The 27,965-nt window shown below is 41.8% G+C and overlaps 2 protein-coding genes across 20 annotated transcripts in view; both read right to left on the bottom strand.

The window, feature by feature from the left end:
• Positions 1-21,989, bottom strand: part of LOC110497636 (MAGUK p55 subfamily member 5-A) — a 49,420-nt gene extending 27,431 nt beyond the window's left edge. The window contains exons 1-2 of one of the 3 annotated variants that reach the window (XM_021573876.2): positions 21,789-21,989; positions 321-442 (exon numbers count right to left, since the gene is read on the bottom strand). The gene's annotated coding sequence lies outside the window, so the exon portion shown is untranslated. Of the gene's footprint in view, positions 1-320; positions 462-21,788 lie in introns of those variants that run through there. The other 2 variants (XM_021573878.2, XM_021573877.2) reach the window with 2 other exon arrangements.
• A 327-nt stretch (positions 21,990-22,316) lies between these two features.
• Positions 22,317-27,965, bottom strand: part of LOC110497637 (gephyrin) — a 127,414-nt gene continuing 121,765 nt past the window's right edge. For 10 of the 17 annotated variants that reach the window (XM_036954628.1, XM_036954617.1, XM_036954618.1 and 7 more), the window contains 4 exons: positions 27,113-27,208; positions 26,001-26,104; positions 24,595-24,691; positions 22,317-24,226 (listed from right to left, as the gene is read on the bottom strand). In XM_036954628.1, coding sequence (XP_036810523.1) covers positions 24,093-24,226; positions 24,595-24,691; positions 26,001-26,104; positions 27,113-27,208 — 431 coding nt within the window. In that variant the 3' untranslated portion in view covers positions 22,317-24,092. Of the gene's footprint in view, positions 24,227-24,594; positions 24,692-26,000; positions 26,127-27,112; positions 27,209-27,965 lie in introns of those variants that run through there. The other 7 variants (XM_036954619.1, XM_036954622.1, XM_036954627.1 and 4 more) reach the window with 2 other exon arrangements.

The following is a 27,965-nucleotide window of genomic DNA, read 5'->3' as shown; positions in this document are numbered from 1 at the left end:
GGTTGGACACAATTAAATCTGCTCTGTCATCCTAACCTCCGGGCCCCTCCTTGTCTCACACAACCCCCCCTACTCTTTCTTTACTCCCCCTTTTTTCGTTTGGGCGCCCCCTCTCTGCATTGGCTTCTCTGTTGTGTGGAGATTACTGTGCTGCAAAAGTCCCAGACACGTCTCCATGACAACAGCTTTGTCAGCGGGCGGGAGGTCCCCACTCCACAGCCCTGAAAAATAAGGAGGCAAAACAAAGACAAACACACACACAAGAAGGGGGCGGACTGTCAAATAAGGAAGAGGAGAAATATAGGGTCCTATGTCCTTACCCAAATGTTGGTTGGTTAGTTGGTGCTCTATAGTATTAGATCAGCTGAGGGCTCTCCTCTCTGTATATAACCTCCAGGTAGTGGGTCTTCTCCCAGGCTGTGGATCAGTGGCTATCCCCCTCCTAGGATCAACTGGCAGGCACTCAGTCAGCTAGCGCAGTCAGGGGGAACTGAGAGGACCAGGGAAGGGAGGTGGCAGGGGGGGTTGGGTGCACTGGTGTGTTTCGATTCCTCAAGGTATTATCTGCTGGAACTGTGAAGGTATTTTTTTTATTATTGTAGAAGGTAGTAGTATGGGGAATCTACTTATGAAGATATACTGTTGAAGTCGGAAGTGTACATACACCTTAACCAAATACATTTAAACTCAGTTTTTCACAATTCCTGAAATTTATAGTTAGTTAACAAGAAATTTGTGGAGTGGTTGAAAAACGAGTTAATGACTCCAACCTAAGTGTATGTAAACTTCCGACTTCAACAGTATGTAGGAAGTTGCCCGAGGGAGAAAATATGACCCACTTCTGAGATGTCACTCAACTGCTGAAATCAAGAGTTGGGAAGAACATAACACAGGCGCACGAGCGTACACACACGCGCACCGCCCCCGCGCTGGGGCCTGTGCTGTCTCAGAGGTCAAATCGTCCTTGTGACAGTAGAAAATAGCCATGATGCAAATTGTAAAAATGCAAAACAGCCTAGGAACACCATTCCTGAGCAAAACATAAGGGACCTATTGTTAGGGTGTGTGTGATCACAGTGTAAACGTCAAACCTTACTACATTTGAAGAGTGAAGGAGAGGGTTAGATAAAGGGCGCCCGTCCTGTTTGATATCGGAAGAGCAGGAGTGTACACAACAATCATACACAATTTAAGTTAAATGTAACAATTTCTACTAGATAGCCCACACTCACCTGCACAAAGTATTGTAAACAAACACCTATAAAAGACTGGATGCAGTCAAATGTTGGTAAGAGGGTGGCACTAGCCATCCCATGGTTGTGGGTTTAATGTATGGCCTATCAGATACATACACGCACCCAATTCATTGAAATCATGCAAAATTGCTTTTCCAAAAGACACAGAAAAATAACAATTGTCAGTTCATAAATTCATATGACTCAGACAGTGCATTCGGAGGGTATTCAAACCCCTTCACTTTTTCCACTGTTAAGTTATAGCCTTATTCTAAAATTGATTCAATTGATCCCCCCCCCCCCCAACAATCTACACACAATACCGCATAATGACAAAGCAAAAACAGGTTGACATTTTTGCAAAGAAATTTACTAATGAGATGCTATTGAGCCCACACTACTACACTGTCTGAGCCAAGGATTACATGCTTTCTGGTAAGTTTTGATTACAATACTGGGTCGGATGAATACATTTTATATGACATACATGATTTTTTTGTTAACTTGTAAAAAGTAGCCTACAGCAAAGTGTGTTTAAAACATTAACTTGTCAACCATTTCTGCTAGTTAGTTTTTGCTACCATGTGGGTTTTAGCTTGCTTGTGCCTGCTAACTGAGGAGTGTTAATTCACCTGTTTCCATACATGTTTCATTTTAAAACATTTATCTTACGAATGAGTTGTTTAATCTCACTGCTTAACTTTTATGGGACAGGGGGCAGTATTTTCACTTTTGGATGAATAGCGTGCCCAAACTGAACTGCCTCCTACTCTGTCCCAGATGCTAATATATGCATATTATTATTAGTATTGGATAGAAAACACACTGAAGTTTCTAAAACTGTTTGAATGATGTCTGTGAGTATAACAGAACTCATACGGCAGACAAAATTCTGAGAAGAAATCCAAACAGGAAGTGAGAAATCGATTTTCAAAACATTGCCTATTCAAATCCCTGATAGTTATGGATGTGCTAGCACTTCCTAGGGCTTCCACTAGATGTCACCGCCTTTAGATCCTAGTTTTAGGATTCTACTATAAAAGGAGGGGCTCATAGGAGCTCTTTTCGTGAGTGGTCTGGCAGAGAGCCTCGGTCTCATGACGCACGCTCCCGACAGAGTATGCTCTCGTTCCAGTGCTTTTCTTCAGACAATGAAATTCTCCAGTTGGAACCTTATAATTTAAGTTAAAAACATCCTAAAGATTGATTGCAAACATCATTTGACTTGTTTCTACGACCTGTAACGGAACTTTTTGAGTTTCTGTCTGGAGGAAGTGCTCGCTCCTCATGAAGACAGATTACTGGGCTGAACACGCTAACAACAAGTGGCTAAATGATGGTCTTTATGGAACTTTACGGAACAAATCAGTCATTTATTGTCGAACTGGGATTCCTGGAAGTGCCTTCTGATGAAGATCAAAGGTAAGTGAATATTTAGTGTTTTTACTAACTAATGTTGATGCCAAAATGGCAGCTATTTCTTTGGCTGAATTGGGTACTGAGCGCCGTTCTCAGAGTATGCTTTTTCCGTAAAGTTTTTGGGAAATCTGACACAGTGGTTGCATAGAGGATAAGTCTCTTTAATTATGTGAATAACACTTGCATCTTTTATCAATGTTATTTATGAGTATATCTGCAAAATCACCAGATGTTTTGGAATCAAAACATTACTGCACATAACACGCCAATGTAAACTGAGATTTTTGGATATAAAAACGCACATTATCGAACAAAACATACACATATTTTGTAACATGATGTCCTATGAGTGTCATCTGATGAAGATCAAAGGTTAGTGATTAATTTTATCTATTTTTTTATTTTTGAAACCAGAAACCATGGGTAGATTAACAAGATGTTTATCTTTAATTTGCTGTATTGGACTTGTTAATGTGTGAAAGTTACATATTTCTAAAAAATATTTTTGAATTTCGTGGGGTTCCGCTAGCAGAACGCCTTTCCTAGACAGGTTAACCATTTATCTGTACATGGAATTGTATGTTGTTATTTTACTATTTTTTCCAATCTTTACAGGAAAATGCCACGGGAACCATCTGATGTGTGGAAACATTTCACTGGAGCTAATGTAGAAGGAAAAGCTGTGTACATTTGTAAATACTGTGCCAAATCTTATTTTATTTATTTAACTAGGCAAGTCAGTTAAGAACAAATACTTATTTACAATGACAGCCTAGGAACAGTAGATTAACTACCTTGTTCAGGGGCAGAACACCGCATTTTTATTTACCTCGTCAGCTCGGGGATTCAATCTAGCAACCTTGCGGTTACTGGACCAACCCCAAATATGTGAAGAATGCAACAAAGATGTAGAATCATCTGGCCAAGTGCATAAAGTTCCCTCAGCGCTGACAACAAGCGACCTCCGACAAAAGTCCCTCTACTTCTATTAGAGGTGAAGATGACGAATCAGACACCTTATCGATAGCAACAGTTCACAGTCATCCTGGAATCAGAAGTTTTTTTTGAGTCAATGGAGGTACGTAGCTAAGGTGTTATGCAACTGGTTCACCTCTGATGCTCACAGGCAATGTGTATTGGAAGATATTACTGAATGTTCTTCGCCCAGCATAAACCCCTCCAACCAGACATGCTGTATCTACTAATTTGCTGAATGCAGAGTTCAACAGCATTCAAGTGAAGGTCAAGCAAATTATAGAGAAAGCAGACTATTGCAATAATCTCTGATGGGCGGTCGAATGTTTGTGGGCAAGGAATAATTAACTACATTATCTCCACCCCTCAACCAGTATTCTACAAGAGCACAGACACAAGGGACAAGACACACCAGTCTCTACATTGCAGATGAGCTGAAGGCAGTCATCAATGACTTTGGACCAATGAAGGTATTTGTACTGCTGACAGACTGCTGCGAATATGAAGGCTGCTTGGTCTAAAGTGGAGGAGTCCTACTCTCACATCACACCAATTGGCTGTGCTGCTCATGCATTGAATCTGCTCCTCAAGGACATCATGGCATTGAAAACAATGGGTACACTCTACAAGAGAGGCAAGGAAATGGTTAGGCATGTGAAGGGCCATCAAGTTATAGCAGCAATCTACCTCGCCAAGCAAAGTGAGAAGAATAAGAGCACCACATTGAAGCGGCCCAGCAACACCCGTTGGGGTGGTGTTGTCATCATGTTTGACAGTCTCCTGGAGGGGAAGGAGTCTCTCCAAGAAATTGCCATATCACAGTCTGCCGATTTGGACAGCCTAATCAAGAGGATCCTCCTGGATGATGCATTTTGGGAGAGAGTGGTAAGCAGCCAGAAACTCCTGAAACCTACAGCGGTAGCCATTGCACGGATTGAGGGTGAAAATGCCATCCTGTCTGATGTTCAGACTCTGCTTGCAGATGTAAGAGAATAAACCTGTACTGCCCTGCCCACTTCACTGGTGCTCCAAGCAGAGGAAACTGCAGTTCTGAAATAAAATCAAAAAGCGTTAAGACTTCTGCCTGAATCCCATACACGCCGCAGCGTACTTTTTGGACCCCAAATATGCTGGCAAGAGCATCCTGTCTGGTGCAGAGGGCAACAAGGCCTACGGTGTCATCACTACCGTGTCTCGCCACCTTGGCCTGGATGAAGGCAAGGTTCTAGGCAGTCTGGCAAAGTACACTTCCAAGCAAGGGCTTTGGGATGGAGATGCAATATGGCAGTCGTGCCAACATATCTCATCAGCCACCTGGTGGAAGGGACTTTGTGGATCTGAGGTTCTTTCCCCTGTTGCCTCCATCCTCCTCCAAATTCCACCAACATCAGCTGCCTCAGAGCGCAACTGGTCCTTGTTTGGGAACACACACACCAAAGCATGCAACAGGCTGACCAATACAAGAGTTGAAAGAAATGGTGGCCACCCGGGCAAATTTGAGGCTTTTTGAGCCTGACAACGAGCCATCCTCAACAGGGTTGGAAAGTGACAGTGAAGATGAGGCCTCCGAGTCTGATGTTCAAGAGGTGGATATTGAGGAGATCCAGGGAGAATACATGGAAGTCAACCAAAGCTTCAGTTTCTAGACAATCATTTTACTGAAAACGTTTTTGGGAGATGCGATGGACCGTTGGGGATCAATCAATATTCCCTTTTGTTGTTCAGTGAAATCATCCCATGTGAAGAGTCAACTCATTTAATTAAAGTTAAATTCATAACTAAACCGTTTTTAAAATGTCTATTGGAAGGATTTAATAATTTGCAATTATGTATATTTATGACAAGGTAAAAGGTTTATGTTTCTGTCTCCAGATATGGTAAATATACAAATGCAAAAAGATCTACATTTAAATGGTATTTATCTTAATTTGCATATATTCCCGTTAATTCCCACAGAAAGTTTCAACCTTTGAATATTCCCCAAAATGTGCAACCCTAATGACGCCACAAGCTTGACACACCTGTATTTGCGGAGGCTTCTCCCATTCTTCAAATGGAGATCCTCTGAGGTTGGATGGTGAGTGTTGCTGCACAGCTATTTTCAGAGATGTTTGATCAGGTTCAAGCCCGGGCTCTGGCTGGGCCACTCAAGGACATTCAGGGACTTGTCCTGAAGCTACTCCTGCATTGTCTTGGCTGTGTGCTTAGAGTTGTTGTCCTGTTGGAAGGTGAAGCTTCACCCCAGTCTGAGTGCTCTGGAGCAGGTTTTCATCAAGGATTTCTCTGTACTTTGCGCCATTTATCTTTCCCTCGATCCTGACTAGTCTCCCAGTCCCTGCGGCTGAAAAACACCCCTACAGCATGATGCTGCCACCACCATGCTTCCCCATAGGGATGGTATTGTCCAGGTGATAAACGGTGCCTGGTTTCCTCCAAATGTGATGCTAGGCATTCAGGGCCAAGAATCTTGTTTCACTTGGTCAGAGTCCTTTAGGCGCCTTTTAGCAAACTCCACACAGACTGTCATGTGCATTTTACTGAGAAGTGCCATCTGTCTGACCACTCAACCATAAAGGCATGATTGGTTGAGTGCTGCAGAGATGGTTGTAACTGCAGAGATGGTTGTCACATCTCCACAGAGGAACTCTGGAGCTCTGTCAGACTGACCATCGGGTTCTTGGTCACCTCCCTTCTTCCCTGATTGCTCAGTTTGGCCAGCTCTAGGAAGAGTCGAACTTCTATTTAAAAATGGAGGCCACTGTTTTTGGGGACCGTTGGGGCAGCAGACATTTTTTGGTACCCTTCCCCAGATCTGTGCCCCAACACAATCCTGTCTCAGAGCTCTACAGACAATTCTTTCAAACTCATGGCTTGGTTTTTGCTCTGACATGCACTGTCAACTGTGGGACCTTACATAGACAGGTGTGTGCATTTCCAAAATCATTTGAATTTACCAGAGGTGGACTCCAATCAAGATGTAGAAACATCACAAGGATGAACAATAGAAACAGGATGCACAAGCTCAATTTCGAGTCTCATTGCAAAGGTTCTGAATACTTATGCAAATAAGTTTATTTTTAAATTTGTATTAAATTGCAAAAACTTCACAAAACCTGTTTTCGCTTTGTCATTATGGGTTATTGTGTGCAGATGGATAAAAATACATTCTCATCAATTTTAGTACAAGGCTGTAACAAATTATTTCCGAATGGACTGGATAACTGTCAAACCGCACTACTGAAAATATGCAGATGTTTTTTAGTGCAGAAAAAGTAACAAAATAATCTCTCTGGGTGATGTGGAAGTGAAGCAGCCCATTTGTCCTTGGAAACACACACAGGAGCAGAGCAGACGCTTTGAATGAATAATGTAGTTTCAGTGAGTGACGTAGGTTTAGGCTAGATAAGAAACTGTTACAGTAGCACTCACTAGATGAGTTGGAGCGTGAGGATAAATGCACACAATCCTCTCGTAGCAGAAAATGTATTTTTATGGCCTTGAGTATTCTATTCTCCCCTTTTTGTACTACAGGAGCAGAACAGATAACACTATGTAGAGAAAGGCTGATGGCTTCCCATACATTGAAAGTGTCAGACAATTTACATTTCAAACGTTTTTGTGTGTGCATTTGTGTATTCACTATAGAATTGTAACTGGTTGTCTAAAACCTTCCTAACTTTCAATAAGGACTGGCTTCCTCCCTTTCCAAATAACAGCTGTAGCATGCTTGTAATCTGGTGTGGTGAGTATGCATTTGTTTAAGGGATAGTGTGGGACTGATGGAAAGTAAGGTCTGACTGAATTGAAATCTAGTCCGGTCATCTTCTTGAAAAGGTATAGATTTAACCCTGCTGATTTATTTATAATTCTCACCAACACCAAAAAATGTGTCATAATCTACACATCCATTCACACACAGATGGCATCACACACTGCATTAAGATCTTGAGCTAATCTCGTCTGGCAGGATCATCCCCTCCCCGTAGAGGAGTCATGCCCACGAGGCAGGTTAAAACACACTGTGCCCTTGATGTGGACCATCTGTTGCTTGTGGTGCTTAGCCAAGCAACCTGGTATAGTCAGTGGTCACCCTCCTGGTATGGCTGGGCGATATAGCCTAATAATCATATTTAATGTTTTCAAATTTATGGGCGACACACAATATACACTGAGTGTACAAAATATTAAAACACCTTTATAATATTGAGTTGCCCCCCATTTTTGCCCTCAGAACAGCCTCAATTGGTCAAGGCATGGACTCCACCAGGTGTCGAAAGCGGTCCACAAGGATGCCGGGATTCATAGATGCCAAAGGAAGCCAGGCTTCCCCCCAAATATGTAACAAAAAAGAATACATTCAAATAAAAATGTTATTCTATTGGCAAGAGGCTGAATGTATCTAACTGGAGAAAGAATCAAAACAAGTGAAACAGTGCCTCTGTTTGTACCCCATCTGATGCTGTCTGGTCAAAAAGTATGACATTGCTGCCACCCATAGCATTGAACACAATGGATGCCAGTGAGCAGTTGGCCTCTCCTGATAAAATAATAAAAAAAGAGAAAAAAATTATAAAATAAAAGCCCAATCAGCGTTGACCTAAACTGAGTGAGCTCAACTGTGAATGGTCCTGGCGCAACAAAGTAGTGTCAGAATTGTTGCATCTTGCTGTTTTGTTGTCCTCCGGTGGCTAGCTAGCTAAAATAGCCACTTTCCTAAATTAGCCATGGATGGACATAGGGATTTGGACTTGTGGTTTTACTTAATTCTCCATACTGGCCAATGAATATAATGGCTATTCTGATCCAACCATAAATTCATACACTGTGCCCATGGCCTGCGAGGATGAAAGTTCAAGATATAGCAGGCTAGTGTTAACTAGATAACGTTGCCCATGAAAGAAAGTTAAGCTAGCGAGCAAGCATTTTAGCCAGGTAGCCTAGACGAACAAAAAAAAACAGTTCATACACAGTTTCGTCAGCAAGAAAGAGGATGGCATTGAAGTTTGTTCCTCTACAAGTATGGTGAGTCTACATGTTTTTCCACTAGCACGAATGCACACAAATCAGAACCATGGACAGCCACATCATTTTTAGCTAATGTTGGACTAAATTGTTTTCGGTATCTTTTAGTTATCACTGTATTAGACTAAGCATATGTGATTTGATAGTGAAAGCAGCTCTTGTTTTCTTTATAACTTGAGGTAACTCTCCGTGGTTCTAAATCAAAAGATGTTTAGTAGTCCGAAAACATTAGCTGGCTTGACCATGCTGTAGGTCACGTAACTGTTTGCTACATGCAATATGCTTTGTGGACAGAGGTTGCTCTCCGGTTTTGTGATGAAACAAAAAGGTGTGGTAGAATTTATTCTGCCACTGTCTTGTTGTCTCAGCCATAGGCCTAGACGTCATGGTTGCAAGGCATATGAACTAACAGGTTATAGAGCAAACAATGCAATTATCTGGCTTGGTTTGCCCAGTGATTTTACCCACACACACCGCACAAACCGTTGAGCCTGGCACCTCCTTACCCTGTTTAAAGTTACTTAAATATTTTGTCTTGCCCATTCACCCTCAATAGCACACATATACAATCCATGTCTCAAGGTTTAAAAATCCTTCTATAACCTGTCTCCTCCCCTTCATCTAAACTAATTGAAGTGGATATAAAAAGTGACATCAATAAGGGATCAAAGCATTCATCTGGTCAGTCTATAACATGGAAAGAGCAGGTGTTCATAATGTTTTGCATACTATATATTAGTGATGCAGCGATATGACATTGGCCGATAATGATTTCCAATATTTTCCCTTGCAAAAAAAAACATTACCGGTAAGCGATATTTAAAATTTAAGCAGCATTTTAAGCATTCTATTACAGTTAAATAGTTCACACACACAGCAGTCTAAGTCAATGCATCTCTGCGCAAGAGGCGTAACAGACCTGGTTTGAACCCAGGCTGTATTCACATCTGGCCGTGATTGGGACCCCCATAGGGAGGCGCACAATTGACCGATCGTCGTATGGGCCGCCATTGTAAATAAGGATATGTTCTTAACTGACTTGCCTAGTTAAATAAAGGTTACAGACACAGACCAAAAAGTTTTGTTGGCATTTACATACAGTGGGGCAAAAAAGTATTTAGTCAGCCACCAATTGTGCAAGTTCTCCCACTTAAAAAGATGAGGCCTGTAATTTTCATCATAGGTACACTTCAACTATGACAGACAAAATGAAGAAAAAAAATCCAGAAAATCACATTGTAGGATTTTTAATGAATTTATTTGCAAATTATGGTGGAAAATAAGTATTTCGTCAATAACGAAAGTTTCTCAATACTTTGTTATATACCCTTTGTTGGCAATGACAGAGGTCAAACGTTTTCTGTAAGTCTTCACAAGGTTTTCACACACTGTTGCTGGTATTTTGGCCCATTCCTCCATGCAGATCTCCTCTGGAGCAGTGATGTTTTGAGGCTGTTGCTGGGCAACACAGACTTTCAACTCCCTCCAAAGATTTTCTATGGGGTTGAGATCTGGAGACTGGCTAGGCCACTCCAGGACCTTGAAATGCTTCTTACGAAGCCACTCCTTCGTTGCCCGGGCGGTGTGTTTGGGATCATTGTCATGCTGAAAGACCCTGCCACGTTTCATCAGCAATGCCCTTGCAGATGGAAGGAGGTTTTCACTCAAGAGCTCACGATACATGGCCCCATTCATTCTTTCCTTTACACAGATCAGTCGTCCTGGTCTCTTTGCAGAAAAACAGCCCCAAAGCATGATGTTTCCACCCCCATGCTTCACAGTAGGTATGGTGTTCTTTGGATGAAACTCAGCATTCTTTGTCCTCCAAACACGACGAGTTGAGTTTTTACCAAAAAGTTATATTTTGGTTTCATCTGACCATATGACATTCTCCCAATATTCTTCTGGATCATCCAAATGCTCTCTAGCAAACTTTAGAGGGGCCTGGACATGTACTGGCTTAAGCAGGGCGACACGTCTGACACTCTAGGATTTGAGTCCCTGGCGGCATAGTGTGTTACTGATGGTAGGCTTTGTTACTTTGGTCCCAGCTCTCTGCAGGTCATTCACTAGGTCCCCCCGTGTGGTTCTGGGATTTTTGCGTGGAGCTCCAGATCGAGGGAGATTATCAGTGGTCTTGTATGTCTTCCATTTCCTAATAATTGCTCCCACAGTTGATTTCTTCAAACCAAGCTGCTTACCTATTGCAGATTTAGTCTTCCCAGCCTGGTGCAGGTCTACAAATTTTTTTCTGGTGTCCTTTGACAGCTCTTTGGTCTTGGCCATAGTGGAGTTGGTCGTGTGACTGTTTGAGGTTGTGAACAGGTGTCTGTTATACTGATAACAAGTTCAAACAGGTGCCATTAATACAGGTAACGAGTGGAGGACAGAGGACCCTCTTAAAGAAGAAGTTACAGGTCTGTGAGACCCAGCAATCTTGCTTGTTTGTAGGTGACCAAATACTTATTTTCCACCATTATTTGCAAATAAATTCATTCAAAATCCTACAATGTGATTTTCTGGAATTTTTTCCTCATTTTGTCTGTCATAGTTGAAGTTTACCTATGATGAAAATTACAGGCCTCTTTTTAAGTGGGAGAACTTGCACAATTGGTGGCTGACTAAATACTTTTTTGCCCCACTGTATGTCCCCATTACCAGTAAAACAATCAAAACCTATTTCTTTCACTTACTTGCTGTGCCGTTTTGTTCATTTGTTCAGTCGTTTCGTTTCAGTCTTTTAGTAGCTATAGTTAGCTAGCTAACTATTAGAGGTCGGCCGAGTTCAAGTTCTCATAAATCGGTAATCGGCATTTTTGGACACCGATTAATGGCCGATTACATTGCACCTGTTATGCGAGTGCAGCAAGGAGCCAAGGTACGATGCTAGCTAGCATTAAACTTATAAAAATCAATCTTAACATAATCACTAGTTAACTACACATGGATGATGATATTGCTAGTTTATCTAGCTTGTCCTGCGTTGCATATAATCGATGCGGTGCCTGTTAAGTTATCATTGGATCACAGCCAACTCCGCAAGCGCATTCACAAAAAAGCACTGTCGTTGCACCAATGTGTACCTATCCATAAACATCAACGCCTTACTTAAAATACACAAGTATATATTTTTTTAAGCCTGCATATTTAGTTAATATAGAAGGCTAACATTAATTTATTTTAACTAGGAAAATTGTGTCACTTCTCTTGCGTTCTGTGCAAGCAGAGTCAGGGTATATGCAGCAGTTTGGGCTGCCTGGCTCGTTGCGAACTGTGTGTAGACCATTCCTTCCTAACAAACACTAATTTACCAGAATTGTACATAATTATGACATAACATTGAAGGTTGTGCAATGTAACAGCAATATTTAGACTTATGGATGCCACCGGTTAGATAAAATAAGGAACGATGCCGTATTTCACTGAAAGAATAAACGTTTTGTTTTCGAAATGATAGTTTCCAGATTTTACCATATTAATGACCTAAGGCTCGTATTTCTGTGTGCTTATTATAGTATAATTAAGTCTATGATTTGATACAGCAGTCTGACAGAGCAGTGGTAGGCAGCAGCAGGCTCGTAAGCATTCATTCAAACAGCACTTTCCTGCATTTGCCAGCAGCTCTTCACTGTGCTTCAAGCATTGCGCTGTTTATGACTTCAAGCCTATCAACTCCCGAGAATAGGCTGGCAATACTATGGTACCTATAAGAACATCCAATAGTCAAAAGGTAAATGAAATACAAATGGTAGAGAGAGAAATAGTCCTATACCTACAACCTAAAACTTCTTACCTGGGAATATTGAAGACTCATGTTAAAAGGAACCACCAGCTTTCATATGTTCTGAGCAAGGAACTTAAACGTTAGCACATATTGCACTTTTACTTTCTTCTCCAACACTTTGTTTTTGCATTATTTAAACCAAATTGAACATGTTTTCATTATTTATTTATTATTCATTATTGATGTGTTATATGTTAAGTTAAAATAAGTGTTCATTCAGTATTGTTGTAATTTTCATTATTACAAATATACATAAAAAATAGGCATCAGCTTTTTTTGGTTTTCCAATAAATCGGTATCGCCGTTAAAATCATAATCGGTCGACCTCTAACTATATAGCTAGAAGTTATCTAAATAACCCTAATTTATAAGATAGTTCTTATTTGATTAATGGTCTGACCCATCTATGTGAAGCTAGCCACAATAAGGATTAGCCACAAGAGTGGACTTTGCAGTTAGCCTTCAAAATCAAAGTATGGCATAATTCTACTATTTGTATTAATTTGCATCACTGTCAATTACATACTTTTATTTTGAAGGCTAACCGCAAAGTCCACTATTGTGCCTAATCCTGATTGGTACTAGCTTCACAACACCTAACCCGGTCCAGTCGAGCCTCTCTAGCCAGATGAAGCTAGCTGGCTGCTTATAACGTTAGCTTTTGGAAACAGGGTTAAGAAGCTGGCTAGCTATTTATTTTCATGAACTGAAGTTCAATTTCAATAGGTGAACAACAAGTGGCAACCTTGCTAATACTTACTCACAAGGAATCCTAAATCATTGCTAAGAATAATGAAAATGACTGCGGTTTCTACTGGTCATTGTTTTCAGGCTGGTTGTATTGGTGCTAGCTAGGTACCAAGATAAAGCTAGCTACCCCATAAGTTGCAGTCAAATTTTTGCGCTTTATTATCAACTTATTGTAAACATATCGTTCGTGTCTGGGGTTTGCTTGCAGACTTTTGTACAGCTTTGACAGTGCTACTGTATCTTTTTTGACACACAAAGACCCAAACGGCATTCCATAGTATGCATGTCGTGAAGCAAATAGCAGTGACACTATTACTGTGTAACTCCGGTATTGTAACATCTGAAAAAAAGCACACTTGGTAGTGTGTACCGGCACTTGACTAGTCAGCAAAAGCCAACATCACCCACGACAGAGAACAGTTGATTGTCAAGGGCAATGAATTCCATTTGGCTTTCATGGATTTTACCTTTGAGTTCTCGCTGAAATGTTCTTACAAATGAATGCTTGACTGCTCGATCCACACAGCTGACATTGTGTGGGCTAGGTTAGGAATTCTGTGTTGCATGTGTAGCGCAAAAGTTATGTTGCGTTGTTACGTCATGCATCTACTGTATATAGGTATGCACGGTAGCTTTGACATTGGTTTTTAACGTCGGCGTTAAACTAGACATTGGGCCAATATGTTGGCATTTTAAACTAATAACGTCCGATTCTGATATGTTCACCGATATATCGTGCATCCCTACTATATATACACAAAAGTATGAGGACATTACTTCAAATTAGTGGATTCGGCTATTTCAGCCACACTCGCTGACAGGTGTATAAAATCAAGCACACATCGATGCAATCTTCATAGACAAACATCGGCAGTAGAATGGCATTACCGAAGAGCTCAATGACTTTCAATGTGGCACCGTCATAGGATGCCACCTTAATCAAATTTCTGCCCTGCTGGAGTTGCCCCAGTCAAACGTGTTATCTGGAGTGATGAATCACGCTTCACAATCTGGCAGTCCGATGGACAAATCTGGGTTTGGAGGATGCCAGGAGAAATGCACTGTGTAACAAAATGTCAAGTTTGGTGGAGCAGGAATAATGAGCTGGGGCTGTTTTACATGGTTCGGGCTAGGTCCCTTAGTTCCAGTGAAGGGAAATCTTAACGCTACAGCATACAACAATATTCTAGACGATTCTATGCCTACAACTTTGTGGCAACATTTGGCTAAGGCCCTTTCCTGTTTCAGCAGGACAATGCTCCGTGCCCAAAGCGAAGTCCATACAGAAATGGTTTGTCGAGATCGGTGTGGAAGAACTTGACTGTCCTGCACAGAGCCTCGACCTCAACCCCATCGAACACCTTTGGGATGAATTGGAACGCCAACTGAGAGCCAGGCCTAATCGCCGATCAGCGCACAACCTTACTAATGCTTGTGGATGAATGGAAGTCCCCACAACAATGTGCCAACATCTAGTGAAAGCCTTACCAGAAGAGTGGATGCTTTTATAGCAGCAAAGGGGGGGACCAACTCCATATTAATGCCCATGATTTTGGAATGAGATGTTAGAAGAGCAGGTATCCACATACTTTTGGTAATGTAGTGTATAAGCCTTCCACAACCATAAGACCCACTTATTAAGTAGTTATTTTATCAAAATAGTTTAACCTGCTTTTTTTGCAATAATCACTGATCTGGCTTTTAAGTTTGTCAATTAAAATCCTCGTTACAAATGTAATCAGAACCACGCATAATGCACATTCACTAATAATCACTAACTTGACATTAGACAATTAACACCAGTCTCAAACACTCAAGCACAAGCCCATGTGCTCATGAGTAGCCAACTAATCTTTATATTTCAAGTTTAGCCAACTTGGATCTATTTGCTTGCAATAAGAGAGGGGAAACGGTTGAATTGTTATGAACACACACTTGTCTGTCTCCAACTGTTTGAACAGCATGCTAGCCTGTCCACTTGGTTCAGGTGTTGAAATCAAGTGGCCTACCTTATTTCTCAGAATGAGAACAAGTTGCCAATTCCTTGAAGAACTGTGTTTCATGCTTATTGTACATTTATAAAAACACAGACTAGTCTTTGGCTAAAATGTTACTAGAGGTAACATACGTGGTACTGCAATGCACAGCACAGAAGGAGTGAAGGAGACAAGAACAGAAAGACAACACGAGAACAAGCGGTCATAAACACTGAAAAAAAAAAAGTGATTCTTGCGATACAAGCAATTTGGAATATCGTGCCAAACACACTCAAATTCAATATATCGCCCAGCCCTACCTCCTGGTCTTCTCAACCTCAGACACTAGGCTACCTAAACCAACCAACCAAGGTCAGTTAGGCTACATACTCCAGTATAAATAATAATAATGGGCCTGGTAGAGGTTGCAGTAAACTACAGAAAAAGCTACCTTCCTCAACAGCTTATTACATGTAATGAAATGTATTTTATAAACCTCTTTATACATCAGCAGACGTCACTAAGTGCTTTACAGCTACCCGGCCTAACCCCAGAGCAAGCAGCAGCATTTAAAGCAGGGATCATCAAATATATTCAACTGTTGTACGATTTTCTCGTGAGCGGATGGTCGGGGGCCGGAACATAATTACAAATCTTTTGTAGACCACAATTTGACTGCAAGAATCCCAAACAAAAATAATTTGACAAAAACATGATAATTTCAAACCTTGTTTACATTTCTATATAATCATGTCTCTATGTGTAGGAATACTTGGGAACAGATTTCCAAAATTAAAATAACTGGTGTTTTTACAGTCTTACATCCAACAATAATTGTATTTTTTTTTTAGACATGTTTTTCTCAGAAAACTTGGGGGCCAAATAAAACCACCCAAGGGCCGCCAGTTGGGGAAACCTGATTTATAGTTTAGCATGTGACAGTTAAGGTAGTTGGAACAGGTTCATTGCCTGTGGGTAAGGGAGGAGCGAAAGGGCAGTGTGTGTGTGCGCGAGGGTGTGTGTGTGTGTGTGTATGTACTGTGCAGGTGTTTTGTGTTTTTAGGGGGAGGCTAGCAGCAGGTGCAGTGAGCCAGCCCAAGGTTGCCCTAGGCTGTGGGTGTGACTTTACTTTCTGGTTCAAAGCAGAGTGAGAGTGGGAGGAACAAATCTACAGGCCCCAACTGACTGAGTCAACAAGAGCAATGAGTATAGAGTGTCTCTCTCTCTGATGTCATCTCGCCCACCGGCACTCACAGCGGTCTGTGAAACACACTCAGTCCTTACACAACACATACCCTCTCATTTACCTGTATGCATGCACACACAGGCTAAAATAGTGGGTAGCCTCTGACCATTAAATCGCATATCACCATTTAGGACAGTACGGCTCACATAAGTGCTAGTATTGCATACAGTTTAAAACATACTTGAGGAAGGAGACACTCGTCACACCTAAACAAATAACAATTTGACCACCATCTTCTAGCCAAACATACCACTTCTTCTCTAGGTTACATCAGATTTGGTGACATCGTGGTGGTGTGAGAGGTGAGGACAGCCACACAGGGTCCTGACCTGAAGTAGGTGTCGACTCTACACCTAGGCTACAGGACAAACCTGGGGTGTGTTCATTGTGTCTTGCAAAGGAAACCGTTTACCGGTTAAGAACCAAGCGGAAGCAAACAGCACAAACAGAACAAAACGGGGAGGGACCTACCTGAATTTGTCCAACAGAAACACCCGTTTCCATTGCAAAATGTTTTTGATTTAGAGTAAACTTTTTTCAACAAAATCGGTGTAATGCTATACCGTGGGCATGAAGCAGATTGTCCTGGGAGTGGCACAGCAGTGACTAAGTGACTGCACACACTGCTGTACAGCACCTCACAACAGCAGCTGAAGCATGCCATTACCCAATCAGAGTCTCCTAAAGGGTGGTGTCTGTCTTCCTGGCTCACTTTAGATGAGCCTTCTGAGACTACAGTAAAGAATGGAAGTCTAAGCATCCCCTCATCCAGCCCACTGCCCTAAGCCAAGACCCCATATCAACACTGGGCAGAGCCTAACATTCCGCTAAATATATTTGCATTCCCAAATGGTGCTTTTATACTCACTTCTTGGCTCATATTAAAAGGAGAGAAATCAACTAGGCCTATTAACTTTCTTCTGATACCATGTAATCAGAGAATGCTAAGTCCCCATTACACCTTAGCTGTGGGCCAGTGTATCCTATCCTCTCAGCCCGTCACTGTGGAGAAGAAACAGACCAGGATTTTTATCGTCTCCAGAACTCTCATTCCACATTCCAACACGGAATATTGAACATTTCAGGGAAGGGGAAGAGAGTGATGTACCGTACCACCTCGTACCAGGAAGGGGGTAGAGAGAGGGGGTGGAGAGAAGGGAAGTGTGATGGTGGGGAGAGAAATAAAAGGGGGTAATACAAAAACCTTTAGTCCATATAAGATCATGGCATTTACAGTAACATTTTGATAACATGTTGCAGAAGTACACTTATCAGCTATCAAACTCTTCCTACGGGCAACATTCTGGCAGTTGCAACTAGAGGTCGACCGATTTTGATTTTTCAACGCTGATACCGATTATTAGAGGACCAAAAACAGCAGATACCGATTATAATCGGCCGTTTAAAAAAAATGTATTTGTAATAATGATAATTACAACAATACTGAATGAACACTTATTTTAACTTTATATAATACATCAATAAAATCAATTTAGCCTCAAAAAAAATAATGAAACCTGTTCAATTTGGTTTAAATAATGCAAAACCAAAGTGTTGGAGAAGTGCAATATGTGCCATGTAAGAAAGCTAACGTTTAAGTTCCTTGCTCAGAACATATGAAATCTGGTGGTTCCTTTTAACAGGAGTCTTCAATATTCCCAGGTAAGAAGTTTTAGGTTGTCGTTATTATAGGAATTATAGGACTCTCTCTCTATACCATTTGTATCTCATATACCTTTGACTATTGGATGTTCTTATAGGCACTTTAGTATTGCCAGTGTAACAGTAACGCTTCCATCCCGCTCCTCCCTAGGATCGAACCAGGAACACAACGACAACAGCCACCCTCGAAGCAGCGTTACCCATGCAGAGCAAGGGGAACAACCACTCCAAGTCTCAGAGCGAGTGACTTTCGAAACGCTATTAGCGCGCACCCCACTAGCTAGCGGCATGAAAACAGCCTAACCAGCTCTGCTATGGTAAGTAAAACGGTCAGAGTGAGGTGTTCTCTCATTTGTGTATGGAAGTAGCTAGCAAGCTAGCCAGTTAGCTTGAGTGCTTGACTGAGGTCAGAACGTTCAGTTCAACTCTACTCCTCAAGAGCGTCCAGTGTGCGCTCTGAATTTAGAACGGACAAATTGACAACGCTCATTTTACGAACGCCCAGAGGGCACTCTGGCACTCAAGATTGAATTTACGAACACACCCTTAGTAGCCAACTTATGTTAGGTAGCTAGCTAACATAGCATATAATTACAGCAGTAGGTGTCTATGTGGTTCATAAGGATAGCGTAGCTACAAATTGTCAGCCAACATACATTTTTTGAAAAGTCATTACACTGCTCAACATTTGTCATTAGTTAAAACAATGAATTTGCATAAGCTCGTCGGACTTCGGCTGCATATTTTCCACCATTTTCTTCAAATCTGAAAACGTGGTGAAGCCACGCCCATTTTCTGAGGAATCACATTATGGGCCCTAAAAGCATGGAAATAGTGTCCACTGCTTGTATACGTCGTATTTTGGCGAATGTAGTACAAAATCCTAACTATATACTCAATTTATGTCACAAATAGTATAGTTAGTACGAGTATTCAAACACAGCTTCTGTCTCTGTCTAGTCAACCATGACTGTGAGTGGACAAACAAATGCCCCCCTGGTTGAAAAGGTCCGACAGAGCCGATTCGAAATTCTAGCCAGTAAGTGGGAACAATAAGTTAATCTAAAACAAACCTGGGGTCGCTTGGTTATTGCATTGGAGTGCTTGTAATATAGTGTACATGTAGTAATAAAATCTTTCTAGGGGGTGCTATGCTATTCTTGAGGGGTCTTCAGCACCATCTTGAAGCGAGGTCTGAATAGAGGAGAGCAGTAAAAGCACGCAGGGGCTAAATTAACAGCGGACAGCAGGGGCGGGGGACAGTGATTCCCCTCACAGTGAGTGAGCGACAGATTGAGAATTCCTGGGGGACACAAACAGGTCAGAGAGAACACTGAGTTACTGTGTGTTCCTGGCCTGGGTCCAGTCCCTCCCGGAGCAGGCCCTGATCACTGCAGACGTGCTCAACAGTCCTCACCTCGCTATTGTGTGTGTTTCAAATAAAATGTGAAAGTAGGCTGCTATGAGCTTCCTCACACAAAACAAGTAGGATAAATGACAAGAGAAAAAGACATGATACAGCCTAGCTCTTTGTTCGCAGAATATCTACTGTACCTATAAGGTGATGCCATTACATCTGCTACATAGGAGAGACTGCTGGACACTGGACACACACACTTCCAGGAAGTTCCTCAGATCAGCGTTGCTAGCTAGGTAACATGACTCGACAGGGAGAAGCATTAGCACTTTAATTTTCCCTCTCCCTGGCTATCACTGAAACCGATACAGTCAGAGAAATCCAATCAGCTAGTCTAATCTACAAATGTAGCCCATAAGCCAAGGAGTCCAGTCCTGGCAGAAGGCCTAGTAGCAAACATCATTTTCGACTTGCTGTTGCTGGGCATAGTTGACCAGAATGACCACTTTGCATGTGTCCCTAAAGGTCTGAATTTGTGAAAGTCGCAAGACCTCCATGTACAACCGTTATGTTTACAAAATTTTCAAAAGCTATAGGCTAGATAGACTATGAGTAAAGTGTCTTCAGGGCCAACCTCTTGCAATTAATTTTTTATTATTAACTCATTCTGAAAGTGTATTAGAAAGCAGAAGTCATAATAGTTGGGAGTCAATTTTGATTAGGCTCACTCAGCTGTTGATGAATGAGGGGAAGTTTCAGAGATACAGGTAGCTGAATACCTTCATGTCTATTATGCATACGGTAGCTTATTATCAGAAATGATAGCACAGGTGAATTTTAGAATTGAGACCCTATTGAACAATTCATAATAATCACCACCGGACAATTTACATTGACCTCCCCCTCTTGTACACAGCTGCTACTCACCGTTTGTTACCTATGCATAGTCACTTTGCCTCAAAATACAAGTACAGATTACCTCAACTAGCCTGTACCCCTGCACACTGACTCCGTACCGGTGCCCCCTGTTTATAGCCTTTTTATCTTAGTCTACTTGGTAAATATGTTGTTCTTCTTGAACTGCATGGTTGGTTAAGGGCTTGTAAGTAAGCATTTCACGGTAAAGTCTACACTTCAGGGAAAACCAACCACTTTCAAAGGTGTTGATAAGCAAGGTGGGTAGGGTCCTTCCTGGCTATTTTAGGTGAGTGATTGGAGGCTGACCACCCAAAGAAAATGTTAAAAATAATAATTGAAAAAAATTGGCCTTATCTGTGAATAGCATAACACTGTCAGCTGACTGGAGGCACGTGATTAAGTAAACTGATAAGACTGGAACTGTTCTTTTTAGCCAAGAAAGTCTCAGGCTGTAGGTAAAAAGTGACCAGTGCAGGCACTGTCTGATTGATAAGGTTGTATTAAACTACAGTACCTGGATGTGGGCTTCATTGATACCATTCATTGTGTGTTGCTTTTCGGTGTGACCTGTACATATAATACTGTAATGTACCGAAAAATAAATGTGTTAGTCACTGACGCTTTGGTCAGACAAACATTGAATGAAACGATTGATCACAATACTGGCATAACCTCAGTGGTACAGCATACTTCAGTGCTGATAGTTTGATGATAGATTGATGACTCTCTGGTCAGACGGTATTGCATTGCTGTCAAAAACAGACTCCTCATCCCCTTTGTCGACATCATGCATCTGTCCTGAACTGGTAAACTGGTTCAATCTAACGTTGAGACATAATACAGTAGTGACTGGGTTGTAAGGCACGAATCCTGGCGTCCGGACTCCAGACTGTAATACCAGAATTTTGAGACGCATGAGCCCTTTTTATACGTAGAATTCCACCTTGCGAGCTAGTAGCAGAACTCCAATGTAAAACGTTGTCTTATTCAAAAGATGTAAGCAAAATGCCTGTTTAAACAGTGCATCAATGAAGGCACCCAAACTTCCCACACGCAACAGGTAGGGCCATAGAAATAGCTAGAATCATTACATTTCTATGGGTTGGGCTAGATACTAGTCCGCTCTGCTAGCTTCTAAGCCAACTAGCCTGGCATTGCGACAATTTCCGCTGTGACATGGGTTCAGATGAAAAGCGACATGGACATTTCGGTGATAATTCTACGCAAGAAAATACACTATTTTGTTGTTAACCCACACAGTTGAAATATCAACAGCTTTAGTTCAACCTGATGTGAAATGCTCTATTATGCTAGTTTACCAGGTAGCATAAACTTTAAAAGCTCGCGCTAGATAATGCTAGCATGCTAGCTAACGTTAGCTTCCTGGCAACCTGTTGCAAACAATGCCAGCAAAATACATTTGAAATGAAAGAGAACTACTCACTTTTAACCCTTTTAAGCTTTCAAAAATATATCCTTCATTGAGGTGTCCAATGTTCCGCCATTGTTTTTTGTATCAACTGAGTGATGAAAGACTCAACTTTCCTAACTTTGTGTCACAATATCAGTCGAAACCCTCTCTCCCGCCGTAGCCTTGCGTTATTAGAAGTCATTTCCAACTCAAGGGTTGAGACGTCAAGGCTATCCCATTTGCTCCACAGCGCCACAAGTAACGTTACATTCATGAAACAATATTCGCGATTGGTCAATGTTGCTCACAGTCAGTCATCTATCCAATGATAGATGACTTTACATCTATAAAGTAAGAGGGTAAATTACATTTTAAAAAGTCAGTGTTTTTCTGCAACGCTTTTTGCTGAAATCAAGGCAATCAAATTAAGGACCAATGCTGTAGAAACACATATACTTTTATGTACTCTACCCCAGTTCCCTCACCTATCTGTAACATAGAATAGTTTAAAAAAATTCCAAGAGGACATGTCCGTTTATAAATAAGAGACTGAACTAATTGTTTTACATAATGATCAAGGATTTTTTATTTTTCATCAGCTTCATCAATATTGTTACAGAATTTTTATAGTACAGAGTTCAATATCTCCTCATTGCTTCATTAATTTCTTTAGGAGTGCTGGTCACCATAATATCTGTACAATATCACTCTTTTTTATTTATTTATTTTTCTGTACACTGTTTTAATAGTTGTTAAAAAGGCAGTCAGCACTTTAAATAAGCTGTTTCTTCCTTCTGAAATTAAACAAATAAAATAAAGTTCTCTCCCTACCCCAGTTCCCTCACCTATCTGTACTAGTGTGTGTGAGGTGAGCAGTCCTGGAGGGGTGTGGGTGGGGGAGAGCGGGGTGTTGGTAGAGTAGAAGGGCAGGGGACAGGGTGGGACCAGAGCCAGGATATACGTATCTCTGGGTGGGACTTTAGTACCAGGTGAGGTTAGACTGACGAAGCGGGGCCGCTGCCTTCCTCCACCTTTAAGGCATGTATTCATAAAGGGGTAGGAGTGCTGATCTAGGATCAGTTTAGTTTTATATATCATAATTAATAAGATTATATAGACCGGGGGGAACTGGGCCTGCATCCACAAAGCATCTAAAATAAAAATCAAATCAAAGTTAATTTGTCGCATACACAGATTAGCAGATGTTAAAGCAGGTGAGGCGAAATGCTAAGAATCCCAGAGCAGGAGTTCTGATCTAGGATCTGTTTTGTATTTCAGATCATCATGAATAAGATTATATGGACAGATCCTAGATCAGGACTTCTACACTGAGATGCTTTGTGGATACGGGCCCTGATCGTTGATCAGCACTCTTACTCAGAGCCACTTTATAAATACAGACCCAGTTCTCGTCATGATGCCCGACACTTTTGGCACTGCGCACATAAACACGACTCACAAGATAAACGACAAGCAAAGCTGTGTGAAGCCATTATGAAGCATAATGAAGCCCATATAATGTGGCATAGAAGAGAAGAATACTAAAGGGAGGTAAAGATAGCTGTCACCTAAAGGCACCCTCAGGACCCTGAAAGCACTCCTCCTATCAAGCCAGAGCACCAAGGTTACATCCTGATTCTCCACTCTTTTCCTGTTTTCTTTCTTGCATGGATTTAGCAATGGTGGAAACTACCTCCAGCCAATGCCTACACCAAACCCATGCATTTAAATGACTGGGAGTGTGCAAATGCACACTTTAGGAGAAGGGTGGATAATCAGAACATAGGGACTTCTGACAATCTCAAAAGGGTTTTCGTTGTAAAAAAGAAGATGTATTTTGAACCTTTTTGTGAGATAAGAAAATAGGCTTTCTTTTTTAATCCTGTTAAGCACCTACAGCTTCCTATTGAAATGCTACTGCTATCTATCTATAAGGTCTAGGGTTGAACACGCAAAGCAATTGCAAGGATGAAAGAGAAACAAGAGTTGCTTAATATGATAATATAATATTAATAATTATCATAATAATCATGATACTTATAATAATAATATAATATATTACAGAATAATTCTCTTATGTTTTATATATTTTTTCCCTCCACTTTTTAGGTATTACATTTTGTCTTTGAAATACAATGATCTTTTCAAATTAATATTTTCATGATCAATGTATGTACTCATTTATTTTGTGTTCGTGATTAATTATACTTGATCAACTTTATTATCCAAATCAATAAAAACTAGCTGTGCCGTTACATATTACAGAATAGTTATGATATGTGGACATGCACCACTTCCTCTTCCTGTCTATCTATCTGTCCCTGTAAGATGACATCATCATAGCCGTCCTATGACCATCACATCCACAACCTCTCCTTTATGCAGCTCCACGTATTGCTCTGTTTTAGGAGGCAACATCAGCAGCCCGTTGGCACTTCTCATGCTCATCAATCGACTACTCATCTGATTTCCTGTAGAAGGGGAGAAAGAGTGAAATAAAGCGAGTGAGATAGAAAGAAGGAGAGGGTGGTAAAAAGGGATAGAGGGGGAGGGTGAGAGAGGGAGAGGAGGGTGGGGAGGGGGAGAGAGGAAGAGGAGGGTGGGGAGGGGGAGTGAGGGAGGGGGAGAGAGGAAGAGGAGGGTGGGGATGCAGGAGTGAGGGAGGGGGAGAGAGGGAGAGGAGGGTGGGGGATAGAGGGAGGGGGAGAGGAGGGTGGGGAAACAGAGAGTCAATAAAATTACAAGGATAAACTTTCGGATAAGCATTTTCCCTTATCCATTTGTCCATGCAAACACATGCGGACAAACTATTGTGTATTTACTTAGTATGTGATAATACCTGTGCTCTGTGCCCATGGCAGAGGCTCCTGGTGGTGCCATGTCAGGATGCAGCGGTGGTACTCTGGACGAGGGTCCAACTTTACATCGCAGGACAGCTGTTTGCGCACACACAGGAGAGAGCAGGGCGCAGAATGACGACATCACTCAACTTAATCCCCAACGTATTTGCTGTGTGTATAAAAACCCTCTCCAGCTCTCGCTCAAACTCCCTAACTTATGCAGCAAGCTCGAATGACCTGCATATCTGGCTCCAAGGACCATGACTGCAAGGTGGCACACTTTTTCATTATGTGCCTGTATTTCAGCCCTGTCCAGACTAGGTAGTACAACATAATAACGTAAGACAACGTAATAATTCCATGCAGATGCGTTAGAAAATAAATACATTAATTGGACTAGCGCTGGAGTGAAAATGACTGGAAGTGAATGTTAGCAGTACAGAAAGTTTGCCATCAAGTGGAAAATAAACAATTGTAGTGAATTTCAGCTAACTACTCAGCAAACACATAGGATAACTGTTTTACTGCCATTCTATTCATTTACAGTGCATTGTGTAAAGTATTCAGACCACTTGACTTTTCCCACATTTTGTTACGTTACAGCCTTATTCTAAAATTGATTAAATCGTCCCCCACCCCACCTCATCAATCTACACACAATACCCCATAATGACAAATGTTTATAGAAATGTTTGCAAAAAAAAAAAAAATGAAGAAATATAACATTTACATAAGTATTCAGAACCTTTCCTCAGTACTTTGCTGAAGCACTTTTGGCAGCGTTTACAGCCTTGAGTCTTCTTGGGTTTGCTCTGACATACACTGTCAACTGTGGGATCTTATATAGACAGGTGTGTGCCATTCCAAATCATGTCCAATCAATTGAATTTACCACAGGTGGACTCCAATCAAGTTGTAGAAACGTCTCAAGGATGATCAATGGAAACGAGATGCACCTGAGCTCAATTTCGAGTCTCACTGCAAAGGGTCTGAATACTTATACTTATTTCAGTTTTTATTTTTAATACATTTGCAAACATTTCTAAAAACCTGTTTTCACTTTGTCATTACGGGGTATTGTGTGTAGATTGATGAAAGAAAAAAATTATTATATCAATTTTAGAATAAGGCTGTAACGTAACAATGTGGAAAAAGTCAAGGGGTCTGAATACTTTCTGAATGCACTGTAAATGTTTTTCAAATGATCGACAGCCACTTTATTACTTTAATTTATCGACCGTTGGTCACGTTTATAATGTTAATGGTTTAGAATCAGCAACAGCGCAGGTTCCAATAAATGTGTTTATTTTTTAACGTACTGCCTTTAATTATGACACTGTCTTAACCTGTATTTTACAACCTAGTGTCCAGAAACCCTCCATAACAGCCAGTGCTGTTAACCTACCCTGGCTTTGATGATGGTGGGTCGAGGGTCCAGGATCCCCTGCATCTTCCTCAGAGCAGGGATGACAAAGAGGTTACAGGTGACGACAGCAGACACTGGGTTACCTGACCAACAGAGAGAGAGGTGCTGAGGATGAGAGGGAGACAAGGACGGGACATTACCACTGTTCAGGGCTGAGGAGGGAGACGGCAGGATAGGCCTGGGAAGGTTTGGACGGGTTGGGGTTGAGGAGCATTGTTGTTGTTGACATGCTCCAGCTAGTAGCCCCTGTAGGACAGGACAAGGGCTCAGTGCATAGGGGAGTGGTTTTCTTCACCCCACTGGCCTGTCTGTATGCGACCCAGGCTGCGGTTGTGGACCTGGGCTGGGGCTGGAGGGATGGGGAGGCAGACAGGTGAGACATGTACGCTTCTGCCTTTGAAAGTGTTCACAGAGGAGGGACTGGTGGGTGAGAGCTCTTTGGGGAGAGTGGGACAAGTTTGTGAGTGCTGTTTCTTTACACCAACAAGCAGAGGTGAGGGGTAGCAATAGCAGGTGGAGAGGGTGAGCGGCGCTCTCAAATCACAACAACAAGCAACAGCATGGAATCATGGGATAGATACTCACAGGGGCAGGGGCTCGGGGACACACAGAGAAACAAAACGAGGAGCGACAGAACCAACAGCAACGCCACAGAAACGTTAAAGAAACAAAACAATATTTCTCTCTCAGAAAACAGAACAGAAAAATCACATAAGTAAAGAAAAACTAAAGTTTATTTTATCTTTTGTTAAGATTCAAGTTTGGGTTCACTAAAAGGTGTAGTGATCTTGTTTAGTTTAATCACCAATAAAAAACAGACAAAAATGCCCCCAAACATGCCCAAAGTCTGGGAGACAAAAATAAAATTTATCCATTTGGCCTGATAAAAAGTTAGCATTTTTTTTTGAAAATTTGAAGCCCATATCATTTGAGTTGGGTCGAGTTTCAGTTAAGCACTCTTAAAGAAAAAACACATTTCCCATTTTCAGTTTAAATTCCGTTTTCTGAGCTCAGTTGAAGTAAGCTTGCTTTCAGGTAGAGAGCAGCACACTGAACGGTACAGTATGGTCGACCAGGTTGGTAGCACCTACTTCCGCGCGGGGGCGGTGGCACGGGCACCCTGCTTGCCTCACTGTCGGGCACAGGGTCGATGCGAATGGCGCCTGTGTCTCTGAAGGTGAAATTACCTTAAAGGGGGAATATAAAAAGAGTGGCGGTCACCACAGCCACAGACTAGCCCTCCGGTCATATGTAGGACGGGCAGAGACAAGGCAGGGGGGCTGGGGCAGGTTGGCAATAGGACGGGCAGAAGCAGGGGGCCTGGGCAAGGGACTAAGGGGTCCAGGGCTGGGGCCTTTGAAGAGGTGTGGAGGGGCCAGGTCAAATGCTAGGAAAGTAGAGGGACAAGAGGCTGTTGTCAGCAGGCTTGAGTAAGAGAGGAGGTAGGGCACTTTGGTTGGTTGGGTGGGTCAAATTTCAGGTTTGGTTGGATGGGGTTCAGGGCTGGCTGTGGTTTGAGTTTTTTGGGCTGTGTGGGTCTGAGATAAAAACACAGGAGCACGGTTTTGGAGGGCTGATATAAAAATACAAACACAGACATTCCCTCACGCAAACATAGTTCTAATACTAATATTACATCTCATTTACTAAAATGAAAATGGTCAAATCGGAGAGGAAAAAAAGAAATGGCTGCTGTGGGTTGGAAGGGTTCCAGGATGCTGTGGAAACTGAACGGGGAGTGTGATTAAAGAGGAACATTACCTCTGTCTGAGGGCATGCTGCTGCATTAATATAACATGTTTCCCTCAAGGAAACATATTTGGTTGGTAAATGGTGGCGTTTTGGACTCAGAGCAGAGACACAGATGAGTGCCTGAGATCTCAGTCAAGACCAAGCGGTCCCCTGCCAGTCCTGAGACTCAACAACGACATTTATACCACACAA

The sequence above is a fragment of the Oncorhynchus mykiss genome, chromosome 19 (assembly GCF_013265735.2).
Source record: "Oncorhynchus mykiss isolate Arlee chromosome 19, USDA_OmykA_1.1, whole genome shotgun sequence".
Lineage (NCBI taxonomy): Eukaryota > Metazoa > Chordata > Actinopteri > Salmoniformes > Salmonidae > Oncorhynchus > Oncorhynchus mykiss.
The sequence above is the reverse complement of the archived record's forward strand: the minus strand, read 5'-3'. Positions and strand labels throughout refer to the sequence as shown.